This window comes from Centroberyx gerrardi, chromosome 14 (assembly GCF_048128805.1).
Source record: "Centroberyx gerrardi isolate f3 chromosome 14, fCenGer3.hap1.cur.20231027, whole genome shotgun sequence".
NCBI lineage: Eukaryota > Metazoa > Chordata > Actinopteri > Beryciformes > Berycidae > Centroberyx > Centroberyx gerrardi.
In genome coordinates, this window is record NC_136010.1 from 12,727,367 (window position 1) to 12,752,387 (window position 25,021).

At 43.4% G+C, this 25,021-nt stretch overlaps 3 protein-coding genes across 6 annotated transcripts in view; 1 reads left to right on the top strand and 2 right to left on the bottom strand.

The window, feature by feature from the left end:
• Positions 1–1,032: 1,032 nt before the first annotated feature.
• On the bottom strand, positions 1,033–6,790 carry tulp1a (TUB like protein 1a). The gene is made up of 11 exons (XM_078288089.1): positions 6,776–6,790; positions 5,620–5,746; positions 5,162–5,260; positions 4,168–4,326; positions 3,856–3,929; positions 3,601–3,771; positions 3,359–3,471; positions 3,064–3,172; positions 2,813–2,911; positions 1,916–2,087; positions 1,033–1,773 (listed from the first exon to the last, which is right to left on the bottom strand). Exons 1-11 carry the CDS (start codon positions 6,788–6,790, stop codon positions 1,640–1,642), a joined length of 1,272 nt encoding a protein of 423 aa, XP_078144215.1. The 3' UTR covers positions 1,033–1,639.
• An 8,770-nt stretch (positions 6,791–15,560) lies between these two features.
• LOC139917235 (large ribosomal subunit protein P2-like) overlaps positions 15,561–25,021 on the top strand; it is an 87,997-nt gene continuing 78,536 nt past the window's right edge. For all 4 annotated transcript variants that reach the window (XM_071906322.2, XM_071906325.2, XM_078288527.1 and 1 more), the window contains exon 1: positions 15,561–15,565. The gene's annotated coding sequence lies outside the window, so the exon portion shown is untranslated. The remainder of the gene's footprint in view (positions 15,566–25,021) is intronic.
• LOC139917221 (adenosine receptor A3) lies at positions 21,390–24,145 on the bottom strand. The gene is made up of 3 exons (XM_071906306.2): positions 23,808–24,145; positions 22,398–22,861; positions 21,390–22,214 (listed from the first exon to the last, which is right to left on the bottom strand). The coding sequence occupies exons 1-3, from the start codon at positions 24,143–24,145 to the stop codon at positions 22,003–22,005; spliced, it is 1,014 nt and encodes a 337-aa protein (XP_071762407.1). The 3' UTR covers positions 21,390–22,002.

Below are 25,021 nucleotides of genomic sequence, written 5' to 3' on the forward strand. Positions count from 1 at the left end.
GAATCAGCAAAGCGGACCCGGGAAAATGCGAAATATGACAAATATCCCAAAACTTCAAGCGCTCACGAAGCGAAGCAGCTGCTGCATGAAAGTTGCTGCACATAACAAAGAACTATCGGAGAGCTCCCACTCACCTTACAACGGCTTTTCTCCTCTGCTGGTGGAGGCAAACTCTCCTTTTTAACGGCAAATTATCTCAGAAGGCTTTCCGACTCGTGAATATTTCCTCAGAAAGTTTTCGTGTTTGACAGAAAAAGGCGGAATGCCAAGTATGAGTTTGGTATGAAATCAACGCACGGAGGAAAACGCACAGAGGCGTGGCGTTGAAACACGCGCACGCAACAAAAAATAAAAGTTTTGTGGGTCCCAAAGCAAACTCCTCCCATGACATCAGCCTCTGGTTTGGAGCAGAGGGATATGGAGGGGTGGTGTTGGTGTTGGTGTTGGTGTTGGCTTGCTCTGTTTCAAAGACAATCTGCAGAAACACCATTCCTAACGAAAAAAACACGATAATATTTCTTTATGGAGTTATAGTGTGTCTCTGGTACTCAACAGTGTGTTTATAGTAACGTTATTTTTTATTTCCTATGATATCGCTACAAATTTCCTATAATATTCCTATAAGGAGCTATAGTGTGTTTGTGGTATTCAATAGTGAGCTTATAGTACCGTATAGTACACTGTTATTTTTTATTTCCAATGATATCACTACAATGTTCCTATAATATTCCTAGTCCTATTGGGAGTTACGGTGTGTCTGTGGTATTCAATAGTGAGCTTATAGTAACCTTATGGTACACTGTTATTATTATTTTTTTTAATTTTATTATATTACTAAGTTCCTATAATATAATAATAATCAGCAGTGAGCTTATAGTGGCTTTGTCTTACACTGCTATTTTTTTTTTCCATTTCTTAAGACATCACTATTTTAGTAAGGGATAGGTAAGTGAACCAAGCAACTATAAATTAGCTCATGAAGAAAATAATGACATCCAACAACACCATACAGAGGATATACAACAATACAAATACGATGAAAAAGGACAGCAAACATTTAATTAAATGTAAAAAAAAAATCAAAGTAAGAGGTCAAAGGAGATGTTCTTATTGTGAGTCTTAAAGACATCAACTGTGTAGGCCTGCACACACTCACACACACACACACACACACACACACACTGTTGCACCCATAACTTTCTGTCAAATTCAGTGAGACTACCACATTATCTAGCACACTAAGGTTTCATGAAAATATGAAAGTGAACATAATCCATAAAAAAATGAAAAATCCAAAAAGGCTATTTTTACTATAGCAAACATGCAGTCAACCATTATGTGATTACATTATACACAGTATTTAGAAAGGTTAACACTGCTGCCAGTTGACAATAACATGAACTTAGAACTTGGAGCCCTTTGGTAAAACTTCCGCTCTGCAATTGTCTCCATCGAGCTCAGAGGGTGTCTGCTACATTGCATCTCATGGGGTGTAAAACATACTGAATGTTGCATGTTGAAGAGCTGCACACTCGGCACTTGTTGACACTTTAACACATACAAATACGGCCTTGATAATGCCCTAGTGTAGTTGTGAGTGGACGAAGTACTTCCAGGTTACAAGGAAATTGATGTGTGGTCATTCACAGGCCAGTTTGCCATCGAAGCTGGACAAGGCCAGAGCGAACGCCTGGACTGCACACATGGGATACTTGTAGTCCAGAGTAAACAGGTCATCTGCCACCCGGCCAAACTGCATCACGATGTAACTGTCTGGGGAAACAGAGACCACACCTCCCATCATACTGGATTCATATCAGGGTGGATCAGACTGAATATAACTGACATTCTGTAGGGGTGAATATAAAGGTTTGATGTTGATTAAAATTAGGGTTGGGCTATAGTCGAGGCTTACGGTCTTTGCTGTGGACAATCTGGAAGTTCTTGACAGAAGCCTGGGTGACTCGGCCGTTGAAATTGAGCGCATAGGAGGCCGTGTCATCGTTCCACACCGGCGGCTTGTTGTGCAGCTCAATGAGGTTCTCCATCTGCCTGTTCTGGTAGCGCATAAGCAGGCCATCGTTGTCCTACACACACACACACACACACACACACACACACACACACACACGTACACATAGACACAGCAAAAAAGTCTTTAAAAATACACAAACCCCCTTCCTAAATTTAAAATAGATAATGCTGGAGCTGAGTTAATGATTTTTGTCACCTGTCACCCTCCCATATTGACAAGGGTGAGATTGGTTAGAGGAATACTGGCAAATAGCACATCATGCAACAGTCATGTAACACTGACTCTATTGTATTAGGAAATGTAATGACCCCAGAACACAAAGTCACGAGACTGACAAAGACCCTTAAACCCTCTTAAGCTCTATATGCTTCTCGACCGCTGACAATAAGCCTCTGTTTCCAGTATGGGACAGCTACTTTGGACTGATGCTGTACATGTGTATGGCCTCTGGAGGGCACTACTGTCCCAGTAATGGACAATGAGTTACATAGGCTCATGCTGCTGCTGACCGACGAAAATGTCATGTCTCTTCTTTTCAGGAATTAAGAAACACTGGATTTCCAGCAAAGGCCGTGCATTTGTTAAACCATACAATGTGTTTTGATTAGGTTTTATTGGTTCTGGGTTAATGAAAGCTGCTCTGAACGTAAAGGGGCACTTCGACTTTCGGGTTGATTAACAAGAATGGAAGACAGCTAAATCAGAGTCACTACGTTTTCATCAAACAGCAGTAATATATTCCTAGTAGTTAGGGTGTTTTGAATGGTCTGAACCTACATTACGAGCTCGGATGGGGACTCTCTTGCTGTCCTCATCCATCCCAGGAATAACAACAGTCATCCTCCGAGGGCCTTTCAATCCAAGAACATTTGTCTCCTGTAAAACATTTAGACATTTAGATTTCATTGATTAGTGCTGACAGAAATAACTTTTTCCTGACACATGCAAGAATAAATAAAAATAAAAATCACCGAACAACATCGAACCAATCAAGATGAGACTCGTACACATGTTGATTATTGACTCACATATATGACAGCAGCCAGCTCCTGTCTGGCATTGGACAAGTCTCTGAGGGCTCTGTCTGGGTTCAGACCGCTGTCAAATACTGTGAACTTGGTGCCCAACAGGTTAGACCTGAAAAACACACACAAATACACACACACACACACGCACGCACGCACGTACACAGACACGCACACATGCATATAAACACACACATGCAAACAACACAGATTACGTAAGACATCAGTGTGATTTCCCTTGTTGTTTTTTGACAGTCGGCTGAGTCTGGAAAACGAGTGCGAACATGTCTCTCTGTACCTCAGCTTGCCTACGAAGTGCTCCCCTCCTCTGCTGAGGTCTGTGGCGTCGATGGAGATCAGGTAGTTAGAGGTGGTGCTCTTTTTTCTTTTCCTCCCAGCTAGCAGAAACACCTGAGAGAAGAGATAGGATTGCTTTCATTTTGCTTAGATAGGAGTTTAGCAGTCATAACGAATGGCGACATCTTTACACATCACTGTTATAACTTATTGGAGAATGTTGAAGAGGTCCTCTCCCCTCGCCTTTTTCTCATTGTCCAAGTGTAGGAAGTACATAGGGAAGAAGCCTCGGTCCACCCCTCTTTTATCCCTCGTTACTTTACACCTCACTGTCACTCCCTCAGGGGCCGGCTGGAGGACAAACTCTTCAAGATTGTTAATTTCAATCTCTGGTGAGGTAGGCCTCTCTTCATCCTGCAAAAAGAACAAGAAACGGAAATGTCATTCTTCTGCTCCCTGTCACCACAATAGTGCAGTAATATAGATCATATACTCAACCTTTTTGCCCTTCTTTCCTTTTCTTTTCTTTTTCTTTTTCACTGTGCTGTCTGCATCGCTTTCCTCTGACTTGGCTGAGTATGAAGCAGAGAGATAGAAATGGAGAGTTGGAGGAGAGGGATCAGGGAAGAAGGATGCAGAAGAGGATACATAGGTAATTGGAAAGGGACTTGACACTTAAATCATTTGATAATGTTGATATCATACCATGGAACAGTTTCACAATCATGTACACAGAAGATGACAAGCAACTCTATATCTATATCAGAAGGATTTGATGTCTTTCTAAAATGCTGCAAAGACAAAACTTACCTTTCTTACTCTCTCTCTTGTCCTTGTTCTTGAAAGCTTTGCTCTCGTCCTTCCCATCAGTCTGGAAGAGGGAAGCAGGGATGGAAGTGCGGCTGGACTTCTTGCTCTTACTGGGTTTGTTGTCAGACTCACTCTCACGGTCACTTTCACACTTTGCTGCTGAAAAAGGAGAAACAACAACATACCACAATAGTGACTGATTTTATGTCATGATATTATATGATTTTATCATATCATATTAAAATATAGCTTACAAAATCCATCAGATATGGTGGCATGTTTTGAGGGATTATATGGAATAGGACAGAGTTTGACAGCTTTGTCACCTTTAGTGATAAAGTTTAAGGTTTATGGCCATTGATGTGGAACATAGAGGCTTCTTTTTAAACCGATCAGCTTTGCTGTTATTTTTATTTTCTGAAAGTAAATATTTACTTTCAGAAAATAAAGTAGAGCAATAGATTGCAATATACATGTGATACTAGGTCTGTTTTCCAAGCACCTGGATTACTAGGTCAGCTTGTGAAGTAATAAGCTTAGCTTCAACAATGGATTGTGATTGTGTAAGTACACAGGAGAAGTAGGATTGCTTATATTCTTAGTTTGCTCTGTGGGCCATGCTAAAAGTCAAAGGACAAGACACATGACACTTACACTATTTACACATTTAAACCTGTTTCATCAAGATATAACTACCTAAAGCATAGACATTTTGACTTTAAGTGAGAACTGAGTTCATGTAAAATGTAAAATATGATAATAATTTACGCCTCAGTATGTCTTGAATTTAGAAAGTTTTGAATTGTCATGTTCTATTCATGTTTTTAAAAATGTGTAAGTATTGACGTATACAGAATTGTCAGCATGAAGTAATCATATATCATCAGTGCAGCATGATTGTTTGTTGCATCAGCTATTATTTAATTTCCTGCTTCCATTAATGGTCCAGAAGGACTCTCTGGCTAGGAAGTAATCATTAGAGCTGCTTACTAACCTTTGGCTTTGGCCTTCTTCTCTTTGGCAACATTACTCTCGTTTGAGGATTTTGTCTTTGTCTTCTTCAAAAGTGTGTCATCTTCATCATCATTATCATCTTCACCACCCGAAACAGACAATAAGAAATGACACATAACAAACACGTGAACTTTCTCTCTGGTTGTCAGATTCAAATAAGAGACAGTCTTACCTTTCTTTTCCTTTTGTGTACTTTTTGTTTTCTTCTTCACTCCCTTCTCTGAGGTCTCCAGTTTATTCTTCTCTTTTTTAGTTTTCTTTTTCTTTACTGTTTTTCCAGCTAATGCAATGTAAAAAGATAAGATGGAAAACTGCACTGCTTTATGCGGTTCGGTAATCATGTTAAACAGTCATGTTGACTGTATTCAACTCAATGTCTTATGATTATGATATATTGATACAGTATATTGTATATGGTTTTAGAGGAAGGAGGCTGACCTTTTGATGGAGTGCTGTCCTCTTTTCTTGAGGCCTGCTCACTTTTTTTGGTGGTGTTTTTATGGGGCTTGTTCTCAGCTCCATTGATCTGTGCAGAGCCATCTTCAGGCTTCTTTTGCTTTGTTTTCTATAGGGCACAGAATGAGTGTAACTCATAAGCACGAGAGAGAGAGAGAGAGAGAGAGAGAGAGAGAGAGAGAGAGAGAGAGAGACTTTGACTTTTGGTGTTCTTTAATAAAACATCTCACTTAAAAAAACACCTGAAAACCAGCCACAGTATCCTAAAACCCTGCGCACTCAACCAAAGAGAGAGAGAGAGAGAGAGAATAGAGAAACAGAGAAACAGGCATTAGGTCTGCCATTTTTGTCAGATAATAATAGGTACACAGGATCATGTCTCATGAAATTAATCTCTCACTCAGTCTACAAGAAAGTGGAAAATAAAGAGATACAGAGAAAGGCAGGATTAATGTGACATCAACAGGATTCACATAAACTCAAATTAACTAAGAAGTAGTTTCACTAATTAGGAATTAGGAACTACCCACTGCTGACAATGCATCCATCTAATGATGCAAAACTGTCTCTCATCAGAAGAGAAGAAGTGTCTCTTTATACACTGTCATCAGAAAGGTGGAGCGAGGAGTATTTCAATATCACTGGCTTTAGAATATCTTTCTCAATCACACCTTTAGATTACAGTCTAGGGTTGCAATTTGTGTCTGTATTTAGGGAACTAGAAAAACAAACATAGAGTGATAACTTCAAGTTTATGATTCCTGGGTATATCATAATATCACATCACATATGACATGACACATAATATTTTACATGTTTGCTAGGTAATGCAGTAATCATGATACTTGCAATAATAAAACAAGCATCAACTCAACCAATATGGGATTTTATAGTCCACTCCTTTATGAGGCTAATCTTTTCTAAACTTAAACTTTTCTAAAGCAATCTTACATCAAATGCATTTGAGTGGACAAAACTTCACTCTACTGCAGACAGAACTCGGTTTTCCTGTACACTCTCTATATCTCTTCTCTACAGGTCTTTTACAGTTATGTGGGCGTCACAAATACCGTTCTGCACTCCAAGTTCCCATCCGATCTGCCAACCTTGGTCCTACAATAAACCTCACTAACAATACCTTCACTGCAGGCATAGCTGGCAGCCACAGATATTCACGCTGTAGGAAGGAGCCAAACACAGAATCACAGCCGAGTCGAATGTGTACTGGAGTCTCCGGGAGGAAGACAGGATCTCAGATGTTTGCTGTGTCCACCCCGGGGCCATGACATTCCCCATGCAGAGAGGAGACTAATAGGATTCTTGGCAAAGCCATCTGCCTCGGAGTGAACTAGTAGTAAACACATATAAGCACACGGATGCTACACACGCACGGACTAAGATGGATGGATCGTGCTTACACAATCATACACACTCAAACACCGACCTGAACTCGGCCTCAAAAGTGAGGCAATCAGTTTGGAAACAAATAAAAGTAGTGATGAGACGTTAGTGTGCATAAAGGATTAAACCATTTACACTACCTGTCAAATATTTGGACACACCTGATTGAATGTATTGTGTTTCATTATCTTAAAGCCATTTTGACCTAAAGGCTTATGCTTAAATGCTTGAAATTTGTTTTTTAGACAAATATAAATAGTGAAGTTGATGCCTATGTATGAATTTCTTTCCAAAGCCTTTGCCTTTCCATCAAGGTAAAGGGCGGCTACTTTAAAGAATTTAAAATATAAGAGTTTTGATTTGTTTAACACTTTTTTGGTCACATGCATAATTCCATTTGTGTAATTTCATAGTTTTGATGTCTTGTGAAAAATAGTAAAAATATAGAAAAATGCGTGAGTCCAAACATTTGACTGGTAGTGTATACAATAGAGTAAAGATGCCGTTAAATGATCAAATCAGATCTGTCAAATGAAAATATTGAAGGAAACACACTTGGAGGATGTCTTTCTGGAGAGGCATGGAGAGGAGTTAACCACGGTTCACATCACCATCACACCAAATCTGGTTTTACCACTGTTACCCTACAGCCAATCCTTCACAGATCCGGCTCTACTTAGCCCCGTCTTTCTCTGCAGAGACACTGCTGAGAGGAAATCACTAACAATCCCTCTCAAATCAGCCCCAGACTATTGCTGTCAACTCAGCCTGTCACTTTCTACTCCTTTGAGTTACTAAACTGCACCATGAGCTGCCACTCTGCTGTCATGATTTCCACTATGAATATTGTTTTTTTTATTATTTTCATCAGAAGGGAAGTTCTGGTAAGTTCTACCACAGTTTCAGCTCAGGGGGTTTTAAGCCTGTAGTTTTAAGGCTCATAATGCCGACTTGCTTTGCTCTTTCTTGCACATCTAAAACTCCTCATACATCACCCAGAATCCCTCTCTGTCCAATGGAGCCATAATAGGATTAGGATGAGAGACATTTCTAACCCATGCCCTAACCCCAGTCACAGACAAGATTAAGGTTCAATCTGCAACCACACCTGTAGACCAAGCAAAGCCCATGGAAAAGTCAATGCCATGCATTAGATCATGTAAATACATGTACAGATGCACAAATGCACAGATACGCATGCAAATATGCACACAGACATGGCTACGGTTATGCACGGACACACGCACATATGCATAAACATTTGCACAAACAATCCACCCACACACATGTATGCACACACACACACACACGCACACACATGCACACACACACACACACACACACACACGTCTCCATTGCCTTATCTTCCTTGATACACCGCTCAGCTGGGCAGTAGGGTATCGGACGTACATCCCCCAATTCTGAATTCTTTATTAACCCTTAAATGGTTGCTGTTTGGCTTCACCATGTTGGGTCACACGGGAGTAGGATTAGGCTTAGTGTTTCCTTCAGTGGGATGGTGGAGGTTACATTTAGGTGGATGAGAGGACTTACAGATAAGTAGATGCAGGAGATGAAGAAAACCAAAGCAACCTGTTTGGATGAGTGGTGCAGAGTTCATCTCAGTGGAAAATGTCTTAATGTGATTATTGTGTGATGAACATTTGCCAAGAAGCTGCACTATATATGCACACATATATAGTGTGTATGTACATTACAATAATAATACAATACAATAATCCCATGTTTAAGGAAGGCTTCCTTAGGTAACCTCTAATCTCCCTGTTCTCTCGACAAACTGCATTAACACAATGTTCCCACCAGATGGCGAGCCTCATCTTTCTATAGAGGGAAAACTGCAGTAATAAAGTTTACCCAAAATGAACAGACTGGAGAAACAGTGATAGAAGCATGGAGCATGTGTATCATGAGGTTTTTGTGTTTATGTGCACAAGTTCAGTTACGTTATCAAACACATTTCTAGGTATGTTTGAAAGGGAAATTAAAAAATATATGACATTTAATGACCTCTACTGACGAACAAGGAATTGCAGTTTTTGTTCTAAAATAGAGCACGAGCCAGAAAGTGAATTTTGAAAGCCAAAACTCTCAGCACCTGGCAAAGTAATCACTGAGTCATCGGCAGGGTCGGAGATTAGGCCTCCACCTGCCAAGAGCCAAATACTGGTAAGATTTGTTTTTGGCGGGTAAGCTTCACCCGCCACACTGCTTGGTAATATTTGAACTCCTCGGATTTATACAGGTTTCGGTTTTTGCCTGTTCTCAATCTTTGCCACTGTACACGCTCTCTGACCATGAGCCAATCAAATCAAAGCAAAACAATGTCTCTGTGTCAAACAGGCTGCTGATTGGCTGCCTGTTATGCTGACTCTACACAAAGTGGTAGTGTCTAAACTTCTGCAAACTTTCCCTCCTAATGTCAGTTGAAATTTGAAGTGATAATCCAAAAGATTGTTGTTTTTTCTTCTTCTTTTGCCGATACCGTTAGTCATTGCTTTGATGTTTCGTACTCAATGTAGGCATAATAAATAATACATAATAAAGACACTCAATGTAGACCTCAGCTCATAAACAATAGTGAAACCTAGTCCAAAAGAGATAGAGGAAAATCTGCATCCTCATCGCCCCGTCTCATTTTGGACTACTTTTCCCCTTTGGAAGGCTAATGCTGATGTTCACTCTACTTTTGGCTCAGAGACAGTCGCTTTACTTTTTAGCACGATTACCTTCCTCTGAGCGATCAATCTATTTCTTTTTCCTTTCTGTTGATGAAGCTTGAGTTTCTCTTAGTACCTGTGTTTTTTGTCTATTCAGCCATAGTGGCTATCGCTGCTCATGCTAACTACCAAGTTCTTCTGCTGTTGATATCAAACAAAGTGCCTACCTGGTCCCGGGTGTTTAGAACAGCAAATGTAAAAGCTTTCATGAACTGACTATGGATTGTATACAATTATGTTTGTATGGTATCGATATAGAGTAGCGAAACAGACATTTATTTCTATGAAAAAGTTGTGGATTATTACTTTAAAGGGGCCCTATTATAGGAATTCAAATTTTCCTCTATTTATATGCATATATTATCAAAGGTGTTTAATGTAGATATTGTTAAAATTTGGTTAAATTTAAAGTTATTGCATTTTCAAAAATCCATCCTTTTTTCCCAGGTAGTTTGGGACTAACTCCAGTCAACGCATCACAGCTGGACTCGGTCCTGATTGGCTCCCCTCACTAAACATTTGCTTCCAAATAGGCAGAATTGGAAAACCTCCACTCAGCAACTTTATATCATTTGAATTAGAGGAACTGGTGTTGCCAGCCAGTATTGTGACTGTTTTGCCTGTGAGGAATTAGCCTTTAAATTCATTCAATAAATAACCTTTTAGCTAAACTCCATTTATTTGCAAATCATCATGAAGAACATTTATTCTTATCCTGAGCCATAGTATATCTGAACACAAAACATGAAAACTGATAATAATATAATAATATGGGAGCTTTAACATTATTCCCATGTGGAAAGTCACTTCATGATCAATTACAAACTTGATCCATTGTACAAGTAAATGAGCAAGTTTTAAATTAAAAATTAGCACTTGTTTCACACATTACCTGATTCTATACACAACATGCCATTGGAAACACGTAGGGTGACATATTTCTGTGAAAAATGTATATAATTATTTTGTCCAGTAAAAATGATTCTTGGCAGGTAAAATCGTACCCAGAGTCACTTTGTCAGGTCTTAGCAGGTGAGCCAAAAAGTTCATTTCGGACACTGGTCTTTGTTTGAACAACAACTCTATCAAACCCTTGCAGATATATGGTCATTTTGTGCTATGTGACAGTGAAATGGTACTTATTCCACCTTTGAATATGATCCATCCTGGGACACACACACACACACACACACACACAAACGCTTGCATTGACTATGCAGAGGCACAGATGTGCAGAGACTGAGACAGAAGTGTGTGTCCTGTTATGACCGCTGTGCACCCAGGGTGTGGTCAGGGTAAATCAGTAACAAAGTGTGTGTGTGTGTGTGTCTGTGTGATGTGTGCACTGGAACAGAAGGCTTATTCGGTAGACACTTAAAATGTTTTAAAATGTTGTAAATATTAAGTCGTTTAAAAGTGTGTGCGCTAGTACTTATAATGTTTGTACATACAAGCAACTGAACTTCCCATGTCGTCAACAAAGTGAGCGTGTCCTTGTGTGACCTGGGTGTGAGCCGTGAAAAACACTCTTATCAGATTCAGCTCTCACACCCAGATAAAGCATCGCAGCTCTATCACACTGCCTTGTACAAGCTTCAGAAACTCTCTGCAATGGCCGTGGGTCACACTTACATGATTAGCTTCTATTTCACAACACCACCCGGACCCACTGCATGATGCATTGCTCGTTAGGCGTCAACACTGAAGTCATTCCCTATATCTGCTGTCTTTCTGCAGGGGTTAGTTAGTAAAAATGGCCCTTGTGTATTTGGAATACATCTGTCTCTACTACAGCTGTACAGTTCAGTACAGTCTAGCTGTGACTATATTAGTCCTCCCCTCCTTCTCTCTCTGGCGAGGGGAGAGGAGAGTCAAGAGTTGGACGGCTGCCAAAAGAGGCCGGCCCGCCGTGCAGCTGAAACTTTTACAAGCCAAGCAGGAAGAGACACAGGGAGCGATCGAAGAAGAAAAAGAAGAAAAGAAAAAGGGAGAGAGACATCTCAGCCTTCAACTTTGCAGCCCCCCCACCCCCCCCCCACCCCACCCCCAACCCCACCACCCCCCTCCTCCCCACCCTCTCTCTCTCTCTCTCTCTCTCTCTCTCTCTTTCTTTTCTCATTCCTTGTTAAAGCCATACTGTATTTGCCCGCCTTCGTTGGCAGGGGGTAAGCGTAGGGCTGGAGGACAGGACGGGAGGGGAGGAGAGGGGGACGCTGGGTTCAGAGAGTTCAGCTGAGGAGAGAAATAAATTCATAAACAACAAAGGAGACGTGACGTCAGGTTGAGGGGCTGTCCAACTCGTTGGCTGAATCTGAGCCGCCATGGAAGAACCGGATTGTTCACACCACTTTATGTATGTGTGTGCTTGTGTGTACAGTATGAGAATGTGTGTGTGTGTGTGTGTGTACAGTATGAATATGTGTGTGTGTGTATGTATGTGTGTGTGTGTGTCCGTTGTCCCCTCTTCAAGAAAAGAATCATGTGGAGTTTTGGCAGAGAAGCCGGACAATTGTGGTCTGTTTTGTCTCCGGTGAGTGTTTGAGTACTGGGAGAACCCTCCAAAAATGTGTGTGTGTGTGTGTGTGTGTGTTTGTGTCCATTTGGAGACTCGACCGACTCAGGTATTACCGTGGCTGCAACAAGGAATTAACTGTTTCACGTGCCAAAGACAATACATGCTTCGTTCTTTTTCCTCAATAGGTCTGCGTGCATTTTCAAAGGAAGGAGGAAAAAGTGTTTGTTTGCACTTTATTAGGAACAAATATTGCCGCTTTGTTTCGAGGGAGAATTACGCCTTGCGTTTTGAAGTTGAGGACGTTTGAAATGCGAACTCTGATTGGTCAGCGTGGCTCGGGATACCTGCCAAACCCGCTGTGATTGGTCAGAGCTCGGGCTGTGGAGGAGAGAAGCCAACGACGGACCAACGGATGGTTTTACGTTTTTCCCTCCTAATGATCGAGGTTATCTAGGGAGGATTGCTCGCTGATCCAAGATCTGCATCGGTGTTCAGCTCTCCTCCTGGCGTGAGCGAAGCGCAGGGAGACCTGGGAAAGATGCCAATGGCTGAAAAAAACATTTGTGACATTCTCTGAAATACCCCCCCCCCCCCACACACACACACTCTCTCTCTCCCCACTCATTGATTCATTTAGCTGAACTCCCCCAAGCCCCTCCCACCGAGGAGGGCTGATATTATCCCTGATGGAGGGAGAGGACGAACTGAGGGAAGGATGGAGGGGAAGACGGAGAAAAGCAGGCGGAATAAAGATGTCGAAACTGTGCGAGGACAGTAAGTCTCCGGGGACTCCTCTGTCAGACGAGAACTTGACAACAACATGGCGTCTGTTTAGAGTTCAAATCTCAAGCCAGTTTGGGCTTTTTTTTTCCCCCCTCTCTATTGATTGTCATGTAAAATGTGGCGAGATGGAACAATATGGCAGAAATGTCGGGATCTGCTTCTCTCTCTCTCTCTCTGGCCATCTGTGTGTTTGCGCGGTACAGTAGAAGTACAGTACGGGGGGGGGGGGTGGGGGGGGTGGGGTGGGGGGGGTAGTGTGTTTTGGATGTTAGATGATTAACATACAAACTCTGTGAGTGCTCCCAGCTGCTGTCCCACTGTTTATCACTGGTCTCTGTCTCTCTGTCGGTCTGCTCACACCAGTTTATTTGTGCGTCCTCCCTCCTCTCTCTCCCTCTCTCTCTCTCTCTCTCTCTTTCTTTCTCTCTGTCTTTTTTCTTTCTTTCTCTCTCTCACTCTCTTTCTTAACTCCTTTTCTCTGACTCCTCCTCTTTCTGCCCCCCCCCCCCCCCCTCTCGCTACACCATGTCCCTCCCTTCCTCTTTCTGTGTCTCTATAACCCCCCCCCCCCCCCCCCCCCCCCTCCTTCTCTCTTTCTCTCCTTCCCTCTTGGCAGCGATGCCAAAGTGGGCAGGCGGAGTGAAGCAAACAGAGAGCAGGGCAGAGCAGAGGGCGATCCAAAGGCTGGCAAATTGATTATATGTATGTTTGTGTTTTGTCGTGTTCTGTGTGTGTGTGTGTTTGTGTGTGTCTGCGTTTTGATCGTACGCAACTGCAAGCAATGTGAGTCTATTTTGGAGCTTTTGTGGGTGTGTGTGTCTGATACTGTGACTCGTGTGCGTCTCTCTGTGTGTGTGTGTGTGTGTGTTTTAGAGCTGTGTGTGAGCAAACGTCCCTCTGTCACCCTGTGTACGGACAGACGCAGTCACGCCAGTAGGAGGGGATTGTGGGAAGGGGGCGTAGCTCTCAGAGGGTGTGCTCCCCTCCTCTCTTTTCCCTTCTTCCCGCCATCACGGCCCTCTTCTCCTCCAGTCCTCCGGCCCAGCCCGCCGCTCACACTACAGGCTCCAGGTATTTCTCTTTTTTATCCTGCGACACCTCTCCCCTTCTCTTTCACTGCCCTGTAATCCTTCTGCTCACGCTCCTTCCTCCCTCTCCTCTGTCCTTCATCACGGTCTTCCTCCTGTAAAACGTGCCTGCCGTCGTCGGCTGCCACGCCGCACTCCGCTCGCCGCCATTTTGGCTCGACGGAAGACAACAGGAGAAACTTTTTGTGGAGCTCAGAGGGGACTCCTCGACTCCCCGCCGGCCGTCTCCCCTCTGTCTCTTTCTCTGTCCCTCTCTTCCCCTCCCTCCCTGCTCTAGGACAGGAGGCTGTGACAGAGTGGTAAACAGTCGTTCTGTGGTGTGTTGTACTGAACAGGTGTCTCTGTAGACCGGCGGAAGGACAGGACAGGCCTTCTCGATTACTTTTAGACCTCAGAGGGTCAACTGATTGTTGTCTTCGGGTCAACTCTGGGGTGGAGGTTTAGCTGCTAACCAGTGTGAGAGGCTACACCCACAGGACCACTGAGGCGCTGGCAGGGCTCTTATCATCCACAGCCGTTATGATAGTTGATATGAGGGCAATATTTACTCTGTTTCTCGCTCCCTGCACACACTGTTTGCACTTTCTGCCCCTATCAAAACTCAGTTGTGCGGCAGTTCTTTCACAGGAATACGTGTGTGTTTGTGTGTGTGTGTGTGTGCGGTATCTTTCTGCATTCTAGAGGTGTGACAGTGGTTTTAAAGGTGCCAACTGCACTGTTTGTCTTGAGGCGTTGTGTTTAGCGCACTACTGTATCTGATACTTTGCACTCGACAGGAAACTCGAGCAGAAATGAAACCGAGGCAGGTCAAACTACCAGACGGCACTGTAAAAATAGTCTCTCAGAACAGGACTGAATGCACAGCAGCTTTTTTGAGAATTGCAGTTTAACCTGACTGCATGTGTTTAATTGTTCTTGGTCATAAATTTGTCGATAAGTCATTACAAGGTTGTCTCGTCCAAAAACAATAGCATCTATCTGATAGTTGAGTGACTTCCTTAACTGTAAGATAACAAGCTTACTACGCCTATTGCACTAGGTTTAAACGTCTCTTGTCAGAAGCCAGAATGCCATGTGACTAAAAGCAAGATATGAATGTTGCACTCCGTGATAGACAAAACAGGATATGTAAATAAAACAAACGCTGATTGGATCGCTTAACATAGTTTTGGAGGGGGAAATTCAATGCTGATTGAATTATCTGAAGTATCTGCGTATCGTATGTACGATTAGAAATCCTATAACTGGATTGCCTATCTTTAATAGCTTGAACTAAAAAGGGTTTGGTGTTAAGATGGCGCCTTCGTGCCACGTGTGTAAGAAACAGTGAATAAGGGCAGACCCTTTCAACATGCCCTTGACAATTCATAGACATACTACTCACAATTCCTCTGAATCTATTGTTGCCATTTTGAATTGTTCAGCTCTGGCACCGAGTGGCAAATGAATTTATGAAAAAGACGAAGGAGAGAACGTTTCGGATAAAACCTCTTTTATGTGTATCGACATGCGACATTATTGAGAAGAAAATGTTAAAGGAGAAGGAGCTGGAGAGAGAGAGAGAGAGAGAGAGAGAGAGAGAGAGAGAGAACGAGAGATATACAGAGAAAAACAGAGAGGTAGGAGTGGAAGAGCTCTTTCTCCGCCCCTCTCTTATCCTCAGATGAACTTATCATGTTGCCTCATAATGTTTCTGTGTTTTTCTCCTGGAGGCAGTCAGGCTAACTTCCTGCATTCAGCCTCAACTTAGCTGATTGGTTGATATCTTGGCTGTCCGGCCGCGGCTGCAGCAAGGCAACAGGAAGTGTCTCTGCTCTTGCAGGAAGCAGCAGCTGTTCCATCCTAACATATACAAGCTTGCACGTATATATACATGCACACACACATGCACACACACACACACACACACACACACACAGAACTATTGTAAATGAGAGGCATCATACTTTTCCCCAAGAACAGACAGAAATGTGGCTGTCTCAATGTGTGCTAGTATGTTTCTGTGCAAGTGTGTGCATACGTGTGTTGTGTGTGTGTGTGTGTGTGTGTGTGTGTGTGTATGGCCTGCTCTGTGTGGCATCAGTGAATGCTACGACATGTGGGCGTGCAGCAACATGCCCAGAGACTGGGCTAGGCATCGGAGCTATCAGAAACATTTGAAACCATGGCAACCACACATCTCATCAGCAGATTAGCAAAAGCATAGACAAGTGTTGGGTAAGTGGGTAGAAGGAGTGGGGACGGAGAGAGGAAAGGAAGAGGAGAAAAAAAAAAGATTTGATGCGTATTTTCTTCAGTTTGAGTCATCAATCTGAGCTGTAGGAACACATGGCCCGTGGGCTACCTGGGTACTTTGAGGGTATATTAACCAACGATTCTACTACAGTCCTTTTTTCTTTTCTTTTTTTTTGATAACATTAATTCTCACTGTTTAAAAGTCATCGATTCTCACTATTTTACAGTCTGTTGTAGTGAAGACAGCCATGCTTTTAAAGGCATGGGTAATGTCATGTCAAACTAACAAAAAGATAAAAGAGATGCTTAAATGTCACTCTAAAAATAGATGGGGATTTACAAGCGTGGAATGAGTGTGTGCCCTGCCTGCCAGCATGTTTTTTCCACTTAGCTCCACCTCTATGTGTGTATCTGTGGTTGAAATGATTGTTAGACACTCAATACAATGGGCCCCTTATAGCGACTCCTTATCTGGATCACATTATCTTTTCATCAAACACGGAGCCCAACATATTTACCTAGCTCTTATGCTCGTGTATGCATTTGTGTGCACTCCTTGTTCTCCATCTTGCAACACAACGGTGAAGTTGATGGCAAACAAGTCATTCCTATAATTCACATTTGGAGAGTCAGGATCTAATATGACTTCGCCAGACCTGTGTGGCCATTAGCTGAGCTCCTTCCATGTGTACAGATCAAGCAATTGTGCTGTGTCTACGTGTGTGTGTGTTTGTTTGTGCGTGCATGCATCGTGCGTGGCAGTGTATTTCTGTATACATGCACCCACCATGTGTGCGTGCCCGTGTGTGTCTTGGTAATGAGGATATACAGAACATCAGAGCGGGCGCCATGCCAAGTGGGCACAGAACAGGCTCGGCTCCCCCTTCCTCCGTCCTTTAATGTAGAAATCAGGCGTTCCTTAGGGAATGGGCAGGATGAGAAAGCTGGTACACCAACATCGCCGTAGCGCTCTGTCGAAACGGCGAGCCTTCTCCCTTCGAATCTGCCAGACGCCCAGGCTCTGTCTTTCTCTTGTGAGTACGACTTGGGGAGACCGACATTTAAGAGCCATTGCATCAGTTTGCGTCTTTTTAACTGTGGGAATTCTTCCATTGTGCCATTCATTGTGTGGCATACTTCCTCTGCCAACTCTGCCTCCCCACCCCTCCCTCCCTTTGCCCACCATCACCACCTCCTTCCTCCCTCATTGAAATTCTGCCTGGCACACAGACACTGCCCATTCTTGGCACCAAGCTCAGAGAGAGAGAGAGAGAGAGAGAGGGAGAGAGAGAGAGGGAGAGAGACGAGAAACACACAAGAACCTGTACCAATCGTCTGGTGCCCCCACCGTTGTGTCTGTGCCAAGCATTCATCCTGTCTCGCGGACCAAGGGACCAGGCAATCCAATAGGTATTTCCCTGCCTCTGCTTCCTGCGAAAATCTGCTCCAATTCTGAGGAGTTTTGTTGGCAACTGAGTGTGCTGTGTGTGTTTGGGGATTTGCTAATTAATTTGTGTGTTTACGTCGTTTGAACTGGGTGAGGAGGAGTAAATCCGACGAATCCTGCACCCTTTCACTGTGGAGGAGAGGAAGCTAAGGCCTATTGTTTCAACGACATTTTTTTGTCTTCGTTTTAGTGCGGCTTTTGATTTGTGAAGAAAGGAACAATAGCGACAAATTTGTTTTGTGTGTGTGTTTTGATAGCACAGCAGACTTAGTTTGATGTTGGAAGTTTACAAAGCTTGCATAGTCACTGGTGATTCAGTGCGGCAGCCATTTTGATTCTGTACATTCAACTTAATCCAAGAAAGAGCAGATAGTTTGATCACAACAAATTGTCTTTGTTTTGCAGATACTGATTTTAGGTGATCAGAGGCGAGGTCATGCATTTCTCTACGTGTTACTGTTTATTTTATTATTTATTTACATTTTCTTGGTAAGTCTTTTAAAAATACTTCACATTTTTGTAGTAGTATTCTGAATAATGAATTTATTTTAAACAAAAATCGAACGCTGCATGTCTGTTACCTCGCAAAACTGTGCAAGAAGACACAATCGGGCGTCACAGATGCAGCAAGTGTACTGTAAATGATAAAAGAAACTGTTCAAAAGTAATTGAAAATTCCCAGTGCTACAACTGTGACAAGGGGCTTTGGAAACCCCAAATGAAACATGTCTAGCTGTCATCCCAAACTAGATTAGCATACTAAAGCAGGAAATCATCTCTAGAAAAAAACATATCTTGGTTGGTCACAGCAGAGAAGAGATATGAGAGGGCAAGAGAGGACAGGCTGCATGTTTCTTGGCTTGCACAGAATACTGCTAGTCTAACGTGAATTTACTGCTGACAATTTTGCCCTGACAGATGCACAGACAGACTGTCTGATAGGCAGATGAGATTAGATAGGCCACATTTCTTCCTCTTCTCTTTCCTTCAGGCTCATCTCAGCTGCCCTACTGGCTTATGCCACACTTATTCCGGAGCTGTTGACAGAGAAACTGATTTGCCTCAATAGAGCCCTGTGTGCCCCTTTTATGTGCCATAGACAAAGTCCACGACCAGAGACAATAGTGCCTAATAGGGCTCACATGACTGACCAAGTTTGGCCTTAATGTTTCCAAAACAGTCCGGAGTTGTGCAGGGAATTGGACTCCAGTGTTTGGAATTAACCCAGAAGCTCACAAGCACAAGATCAGTGGGAGAGTTATTGCGATAAGATCCTCTTTATTCCCCGCAAAGATTTAATATTTTTTCCCCATCCTTGCCATGTTCATGTGCCCTGTTAAATCTTCATTCAATTTGACCCAATTCCCCCTAAACACTGTGTCACATCACTGTTAGTTTTTCTTCTCCTCCACCAAATACAGCATGTGCTCCAATCAGGGGATATTTCTTGGCAACCAGGCGGAGTGTGTAGATCTGTCACTGGCATGGTGGCAGAGTTGGGCGTCATGCCAACCTACCCCCACCCCTTCTGTCTGTCTGGTCTTCTGTAATCAGACTAGCGGGGTCTACTGCATGCTAACGAGGGGCTGGTCTGGACCAAGTCTCAGGGGTTGTGCCTGTATGCTAATTTATGCAAAGCAGTGTACCCCCTAACCTCTTCTCCGTCTACCCCCCCTGCCCAGGCCTGGCATTTAGTCTGGCACTCATTAACCCTTCAGTCACTGCCATGCCAAGGGATCAGTCTCTTGGCTATCCCGCTACCCTTCCTCCCGTAATAGATTAGCAGTTTTCTTGCAGATTCACAATTCAAGATTCGAGATTAGCACGTAGGAAAGAATGTGTAAAAGTGTATTGGATCAAAGGGTACTATTTCATTTACTTGTTCAATGAGTGTGCCACTGTTATTGGTTACCATTTAGCCACATTGAGCACCATGAAGATTTGTTCATTTCTGATGGAACTAAAGCTGAGCTGTTAACAGTGCCAGTAAAAACGGGGATATGTATTATCTAATTATGTATTTTCTTTGATAACAAAACTTCCCAGCTGTCTGATCAGTAACGTTACAGGGTTTCTCTCTCTCTCAGTACCGTGATAGAGTCTGTTGGCTCGGGTCTCGGTTACGTCTCGGTGCTCGCCACAAGATTGATTCTCCATCAAATCTCGAGAAAACAGTCTCTGCTTCTTCGTCGGACGTCTGTTTAGAAAAGACAGCAGGCTCGGGAAAACCGAAAGGTAGATCTTACAATGTTTTAAAGCAGACCTAAAATGGCCGACACGTGAGACGCCATTTTGTGTTTCCTTGTTTTGTTTTGGGGGCAGAATCCCAGCTTTGTATTCAATCAGAGGCAGCTGGTGGCAGCCATATTTGCAGGCATCTGTGTGTGTACCTCCGTCTGAGAAGCAGCAGCCAGCCTACACAGGGATAGCCCGCTGGAATGAGCTCAGTTTTTGGCAAAAACGGAAACAAATTCCTGGCACAGAGTCGAGCGGCTTTTTTTTCTCTTTCGATCACATGCCAGAGTCTCAGGAAGCCAGTGAGTTATTTTTTGGGCTTTCACACATTAGTGCTCTCACTTTCCGTTGTCTGCTTACCGTTAAATTATTCTTAAATTACTCGTAATTATTTTTGTGGGCTGGGCTTTTTTTTTAAAGATGTTCAGTTCCACAATAAAATGCTTCGGCTTTGCCCAGATTGGTGAGGATGAGCCAATATGCGCAAGTCTCTCAGGGTCTTCTCTCGTAAAGAAGTGCTAAACGTTTCTCAAAATCTTGGCAGTCGAAGACTTGTTGTCATTAAGCACAAACAGCTTTCCTCCTTAAGTCCTGATTTTGAACCATTTCCAGAAGACGATTCAAAGAAATACAAAGAGGGAGACAAAGAGATGAACCCAAAATACCTTACACTCATTTCCGTGACAGAGCGTTTGAATTTGGACACAATATCACCCGGCAAATATGCTAAAAAATTTCAGATTGGACAACAGAAACCCTAGACCTTACCCCGGTTTGTCTTGCATGTGTTTTACAGAGAAAACAATTTGATTGAGATAACCCTCTCTGTCTCTTTTTCTTTGTATCATTGCAGGAGTGTTACCTGTGAGGATCTTTGATGCTGAAGCAATGTGGATGCTGTCCTTGGGGCTGAGGTAGTAGATTGAATAGTTGTGGGGTTGTGTGACCTCTTTTTGAGATAACTATACAATCTACTGTCTTTCCTAAGGAGACAGCCGAGTCAGCCAATCAGCGACTGCCATCTCCAGATGGGCAACCAAGTTGTCCAATCAAAACTTACACTTGCAGAATTCGATGTAATGCACTGTACTGTCTTTGCTAGAACTCCTGTATGTATAGCACACAGATATCTGACTGATTCCACCAGACGCTCTCAGGTAAATTAAGTTTTAAGTTCCTGAACAGGTGAATCTGTGGTGTGTTTGATTTGTGTTCTGTCAGGGTGAGGTAGTAGGTTGTATAGTTTGGTGGGTGGGATCGCACCCTGCTCAGGTGATAACTATACAGTCTATTGCCTTCCCTGAGGAGCTCACTGAACGCTTATGAATATTCAACACACTGTCAAGACTAAATATCACATTTATTCCCAGCCAGTTACATTTCATGCTGCAAAAAAAAGTTAGTGTTGAACTTTTATTGTTTTAAACGTGTTGTTTAAAAATATGTACATCTCAATAAAGTCATACTGAAATAAATGTTGCCTCAAATCAGTTGTCCAGAGATCAATGAATGGGATCATGAAACTGTTTGACTGCTCTCTTGGTTTGTGGATAAGAGGGCCTACTGAGTTTGTTAGCAGAGAGCACCCTCTAGTGGAGCCATGGGAGACGGCTTTGACTGGAAGACAGCATTACTGTAGACCAGGAGAGCTGAGAGTCTGCAGGTTTTCATTCCAACCAAACCCTCCACCAGGTGATTTCACGGGGCTTCAACCAGACAATTTTAATCCGTGAAATCACCTGCTGTAGCGTTTCGTTGTGATGAAAACCTGCACACTCTCGGTTCTACATGGTTGTCTATCCCTGCTGTGGACTTAAGTGTGCGTGAGCCGGGGCGAAACCCTCTGCCAAAGTACTCCTGAGCTCAAGTCTTAAGCATCGCCGGTCTCAAAAATGTCCCCAGTCGATCTTCCTCCTGCTGCGTTCAGGGTGTGGCCCTCCTTCCCGATCCACACGTCTCTGTTTGATTGGCTCTGCCGCCTGCTATTGATCGTTGAACTCGCTCATCCCCATGGCAACAGTCCAGCCCCGTCAGGAAGCGCCTCCATATTTGACTGTAGGCCTGCTGGATCTTTGGGATGCGGTAAGCGTAGACCACTGGGTTGACCGCTGAGTTGGCATGGGACAGAAGGATACCTGGAGAATAGACGCGTTACTGTCAGATTTGAATTTGCCTAATAGCTGGAGAGTAGGTACTGTGCTTTGTAAATACATGAAAAATGTCTCATTCAGATTCACCAGAACAACTATATGCAAACAAATCTCTCAGTATGAACATATAAATAGACTATAAGGACTATAAAAGCTACTGTCACCTGCCTGTATATAGGGCCCCCTGTGTGACGGATTGAGGACCGTGGAAGAGCAGCAGGCAGTTCATCAAGTGCAGGGGAATCCAGCAGCCGGCAAACAAAAAGAGCACCAGGGCCAGGGAGCGGGCCAGCCTCCTCTCCCGGAGCAGAGAGGCCCGGGCTTGAGGGCAGCTCTCCTGCAGACGCCCCTGCAGGCTCCAGAAGATCCGCGCGTAGAGGAGGGTCATGACCAGCAGGGGCGCCAGAACGCACCCCAGGAAGTTGAAGTAGACCATGAAAGGGAGGGAGATAACAGACAGGAAGGTGCAGGGCGGAGAGGTGGAGGAAGAGGAAGATTTATTGGTGGTACCAGAGGCCAGGGGGGAGTAGTTGTGCCAGCCGAACAGAGGGGTGAAGCCCAGCAGGCAGGAAAGCGCCCAGCACACAGACACGGCCAGCCACGTACGCCTCTGTGTGGCCAGGTCTTTGTATCTGAGGCAGAGGAGAGAGAGAGCATGAGAGTGAGAGAGGGGGAGAGAGAGGGAGAGAGCAGAGGTGGTAGAAGTTCACACATTCCTTACTCAAGTATAAGTGCAAATAGTCGTCTAAAAATACACTCTGGTAAAAGTCGAAGAACCATTTCAAATCCTTTACTCAAGTAACAGTATAAAAGTACATGGTCTTTAATTTACTTAAAGTATAAAAGTACAAAATAGGCGTTTCTAATGTACTCCTGAACGGCCTAAAATGACCCGGCGCAGAACTGTGACGGACGACCTTTCCAAGATGAATGTCTCTTGGGGCGAGGCACAACATGTTGCCAAGGACAGGAAACGGTGGAAGGAGCTCATTGTAGCCTCATGTCCCGTAGGGGATGAAGAGGATTAAGTAAGTAAGTAATGTACTAAACTGATGAGAAAAGAGTCTGCACCTCAAATTACTAACGTTAGTTCTAGCACAGCTGAATTCACTAACGTTAATTCTCTACTCTTGTTGCTTCTCTCTTCTTTGTGTTGCTTCTCTCTCTGTCCCTTTCCCTCCTTTTTGGTGTCGCTTTGCTGTACAAGCAGCCAATCACATTGGGCCCTTGATCAGCTGCTTCCGGGATGGAAGCTGTCTGATGCAGAAAATAAAAAAAATAGAAATCAGTTGATGATTTCGCGAGAGTAACGAGTCTGTTTTGAAAATGTAGGGAGTAGAAAGTATAGATTTTTCTTTTGAAATGTAGTGAGTAAAAGTAAAAGGTCTTAAGTGAAAGAAAAACTTGAGTAAAGTAGATACTTGAAAATCTTACATATGTACAGTAACAAAGTATTTTTCTTTGTTACTTCCCACCTCTGGAGAAGAGTTTGTCTCCAAAGCAACACATGAGAATGTTAATTCATTTTCTACATTGTAAACCATTTTCCGTACACTAACGTGTGTGTGCGTACCTCACCTGAGAGGCGTGTGCAGCCGCAGGTAGCGGTCCACGGCGATAGCCAGCAGTGACAGCACAGAGGCCTGCGTCAGCACGAGCACCACGCAGCTGAGAAGCAGGCACAGGTCAGGGGTCAGACTCGCCCAGCCGTCCAATAGCACGGCCAGGGGCACGGCGGCCACACCCACCAGGAAGTCAGCCACCGCCAGGGAAACCAGGAAGCAGAAGGTTGGCTCTCGAAGGGAGCCCCGGATCCCAATACACACCGCACACACCACCAACACATTGCCAAGGCAGCAGGCCGTTGCAATCAGCACTTCCAGCACCGTGTAAGCCACCCAACTCCATTCAGCCATCACTGAAGGATGGAGACCAGGGGAGATGAAGACACTATAAAGTTTGATAGAATAGGTTTTCCTCGATGAAGGCTGTGAAGAGATGTGGTAAATTCCACAGCGGAGGAAAGTCCAACATAATCCTGTATGCCTTGCTGAGATATTCCTGCTTTCAGTCGCCAGCTCCAAGCTGCCTTACACACAACCCGCCCAAATGACCAGAAAAATAATGAGCAGATGCTTTTTATACGCAAACATGCATGCGCTTATGTGTGTGCACACACAACAACAGATACGCACTCCATGGAGACACCATCTGTATTTCATCAGTGAGTGAAGATCCTACTCACTATGATTGAGTTCAAGTTCAAGTTCATTTTATTTATAAAGCACACTTAAAAACAACGATTGTTGACCAAGGTGCTGTACAAGTATATACAAAACACAAATAAAATAATAATAAAAATAATAATGATGAAAGTAAAGGTCATACAGAATCAAAAGCTACAGAATGAGGCTCAGTAAGTAGCATCATATTGTAGATGAAGACTTCTGGGTGAGCCGTTGACATATGTCACACATTTCACACAATGGCAGATTCGGGGCTGTTTAAAATTAGTCTTGTGTGTGTGTGTGTGTGTGTGTGTGTGTGTGTGTGCGTGTATGAAAGCACCACCCTCTCCATTAGTCCATTAGTACAACAATTTTAAAATCTGCATGATGTGTCCATCTATCCATATTTGGATATGATGTTAATTTGCACCTTTAGCAATTGCTTTTTGGCACGTATATATGACCCCTTCATTTGACTATGAAAAATAAATTGATTTACTTTGTTTAGGCTACCTCATAGAACCCTAGAATGTATTTCTCACCTGTGTGTGTGTGTGTGTGTGT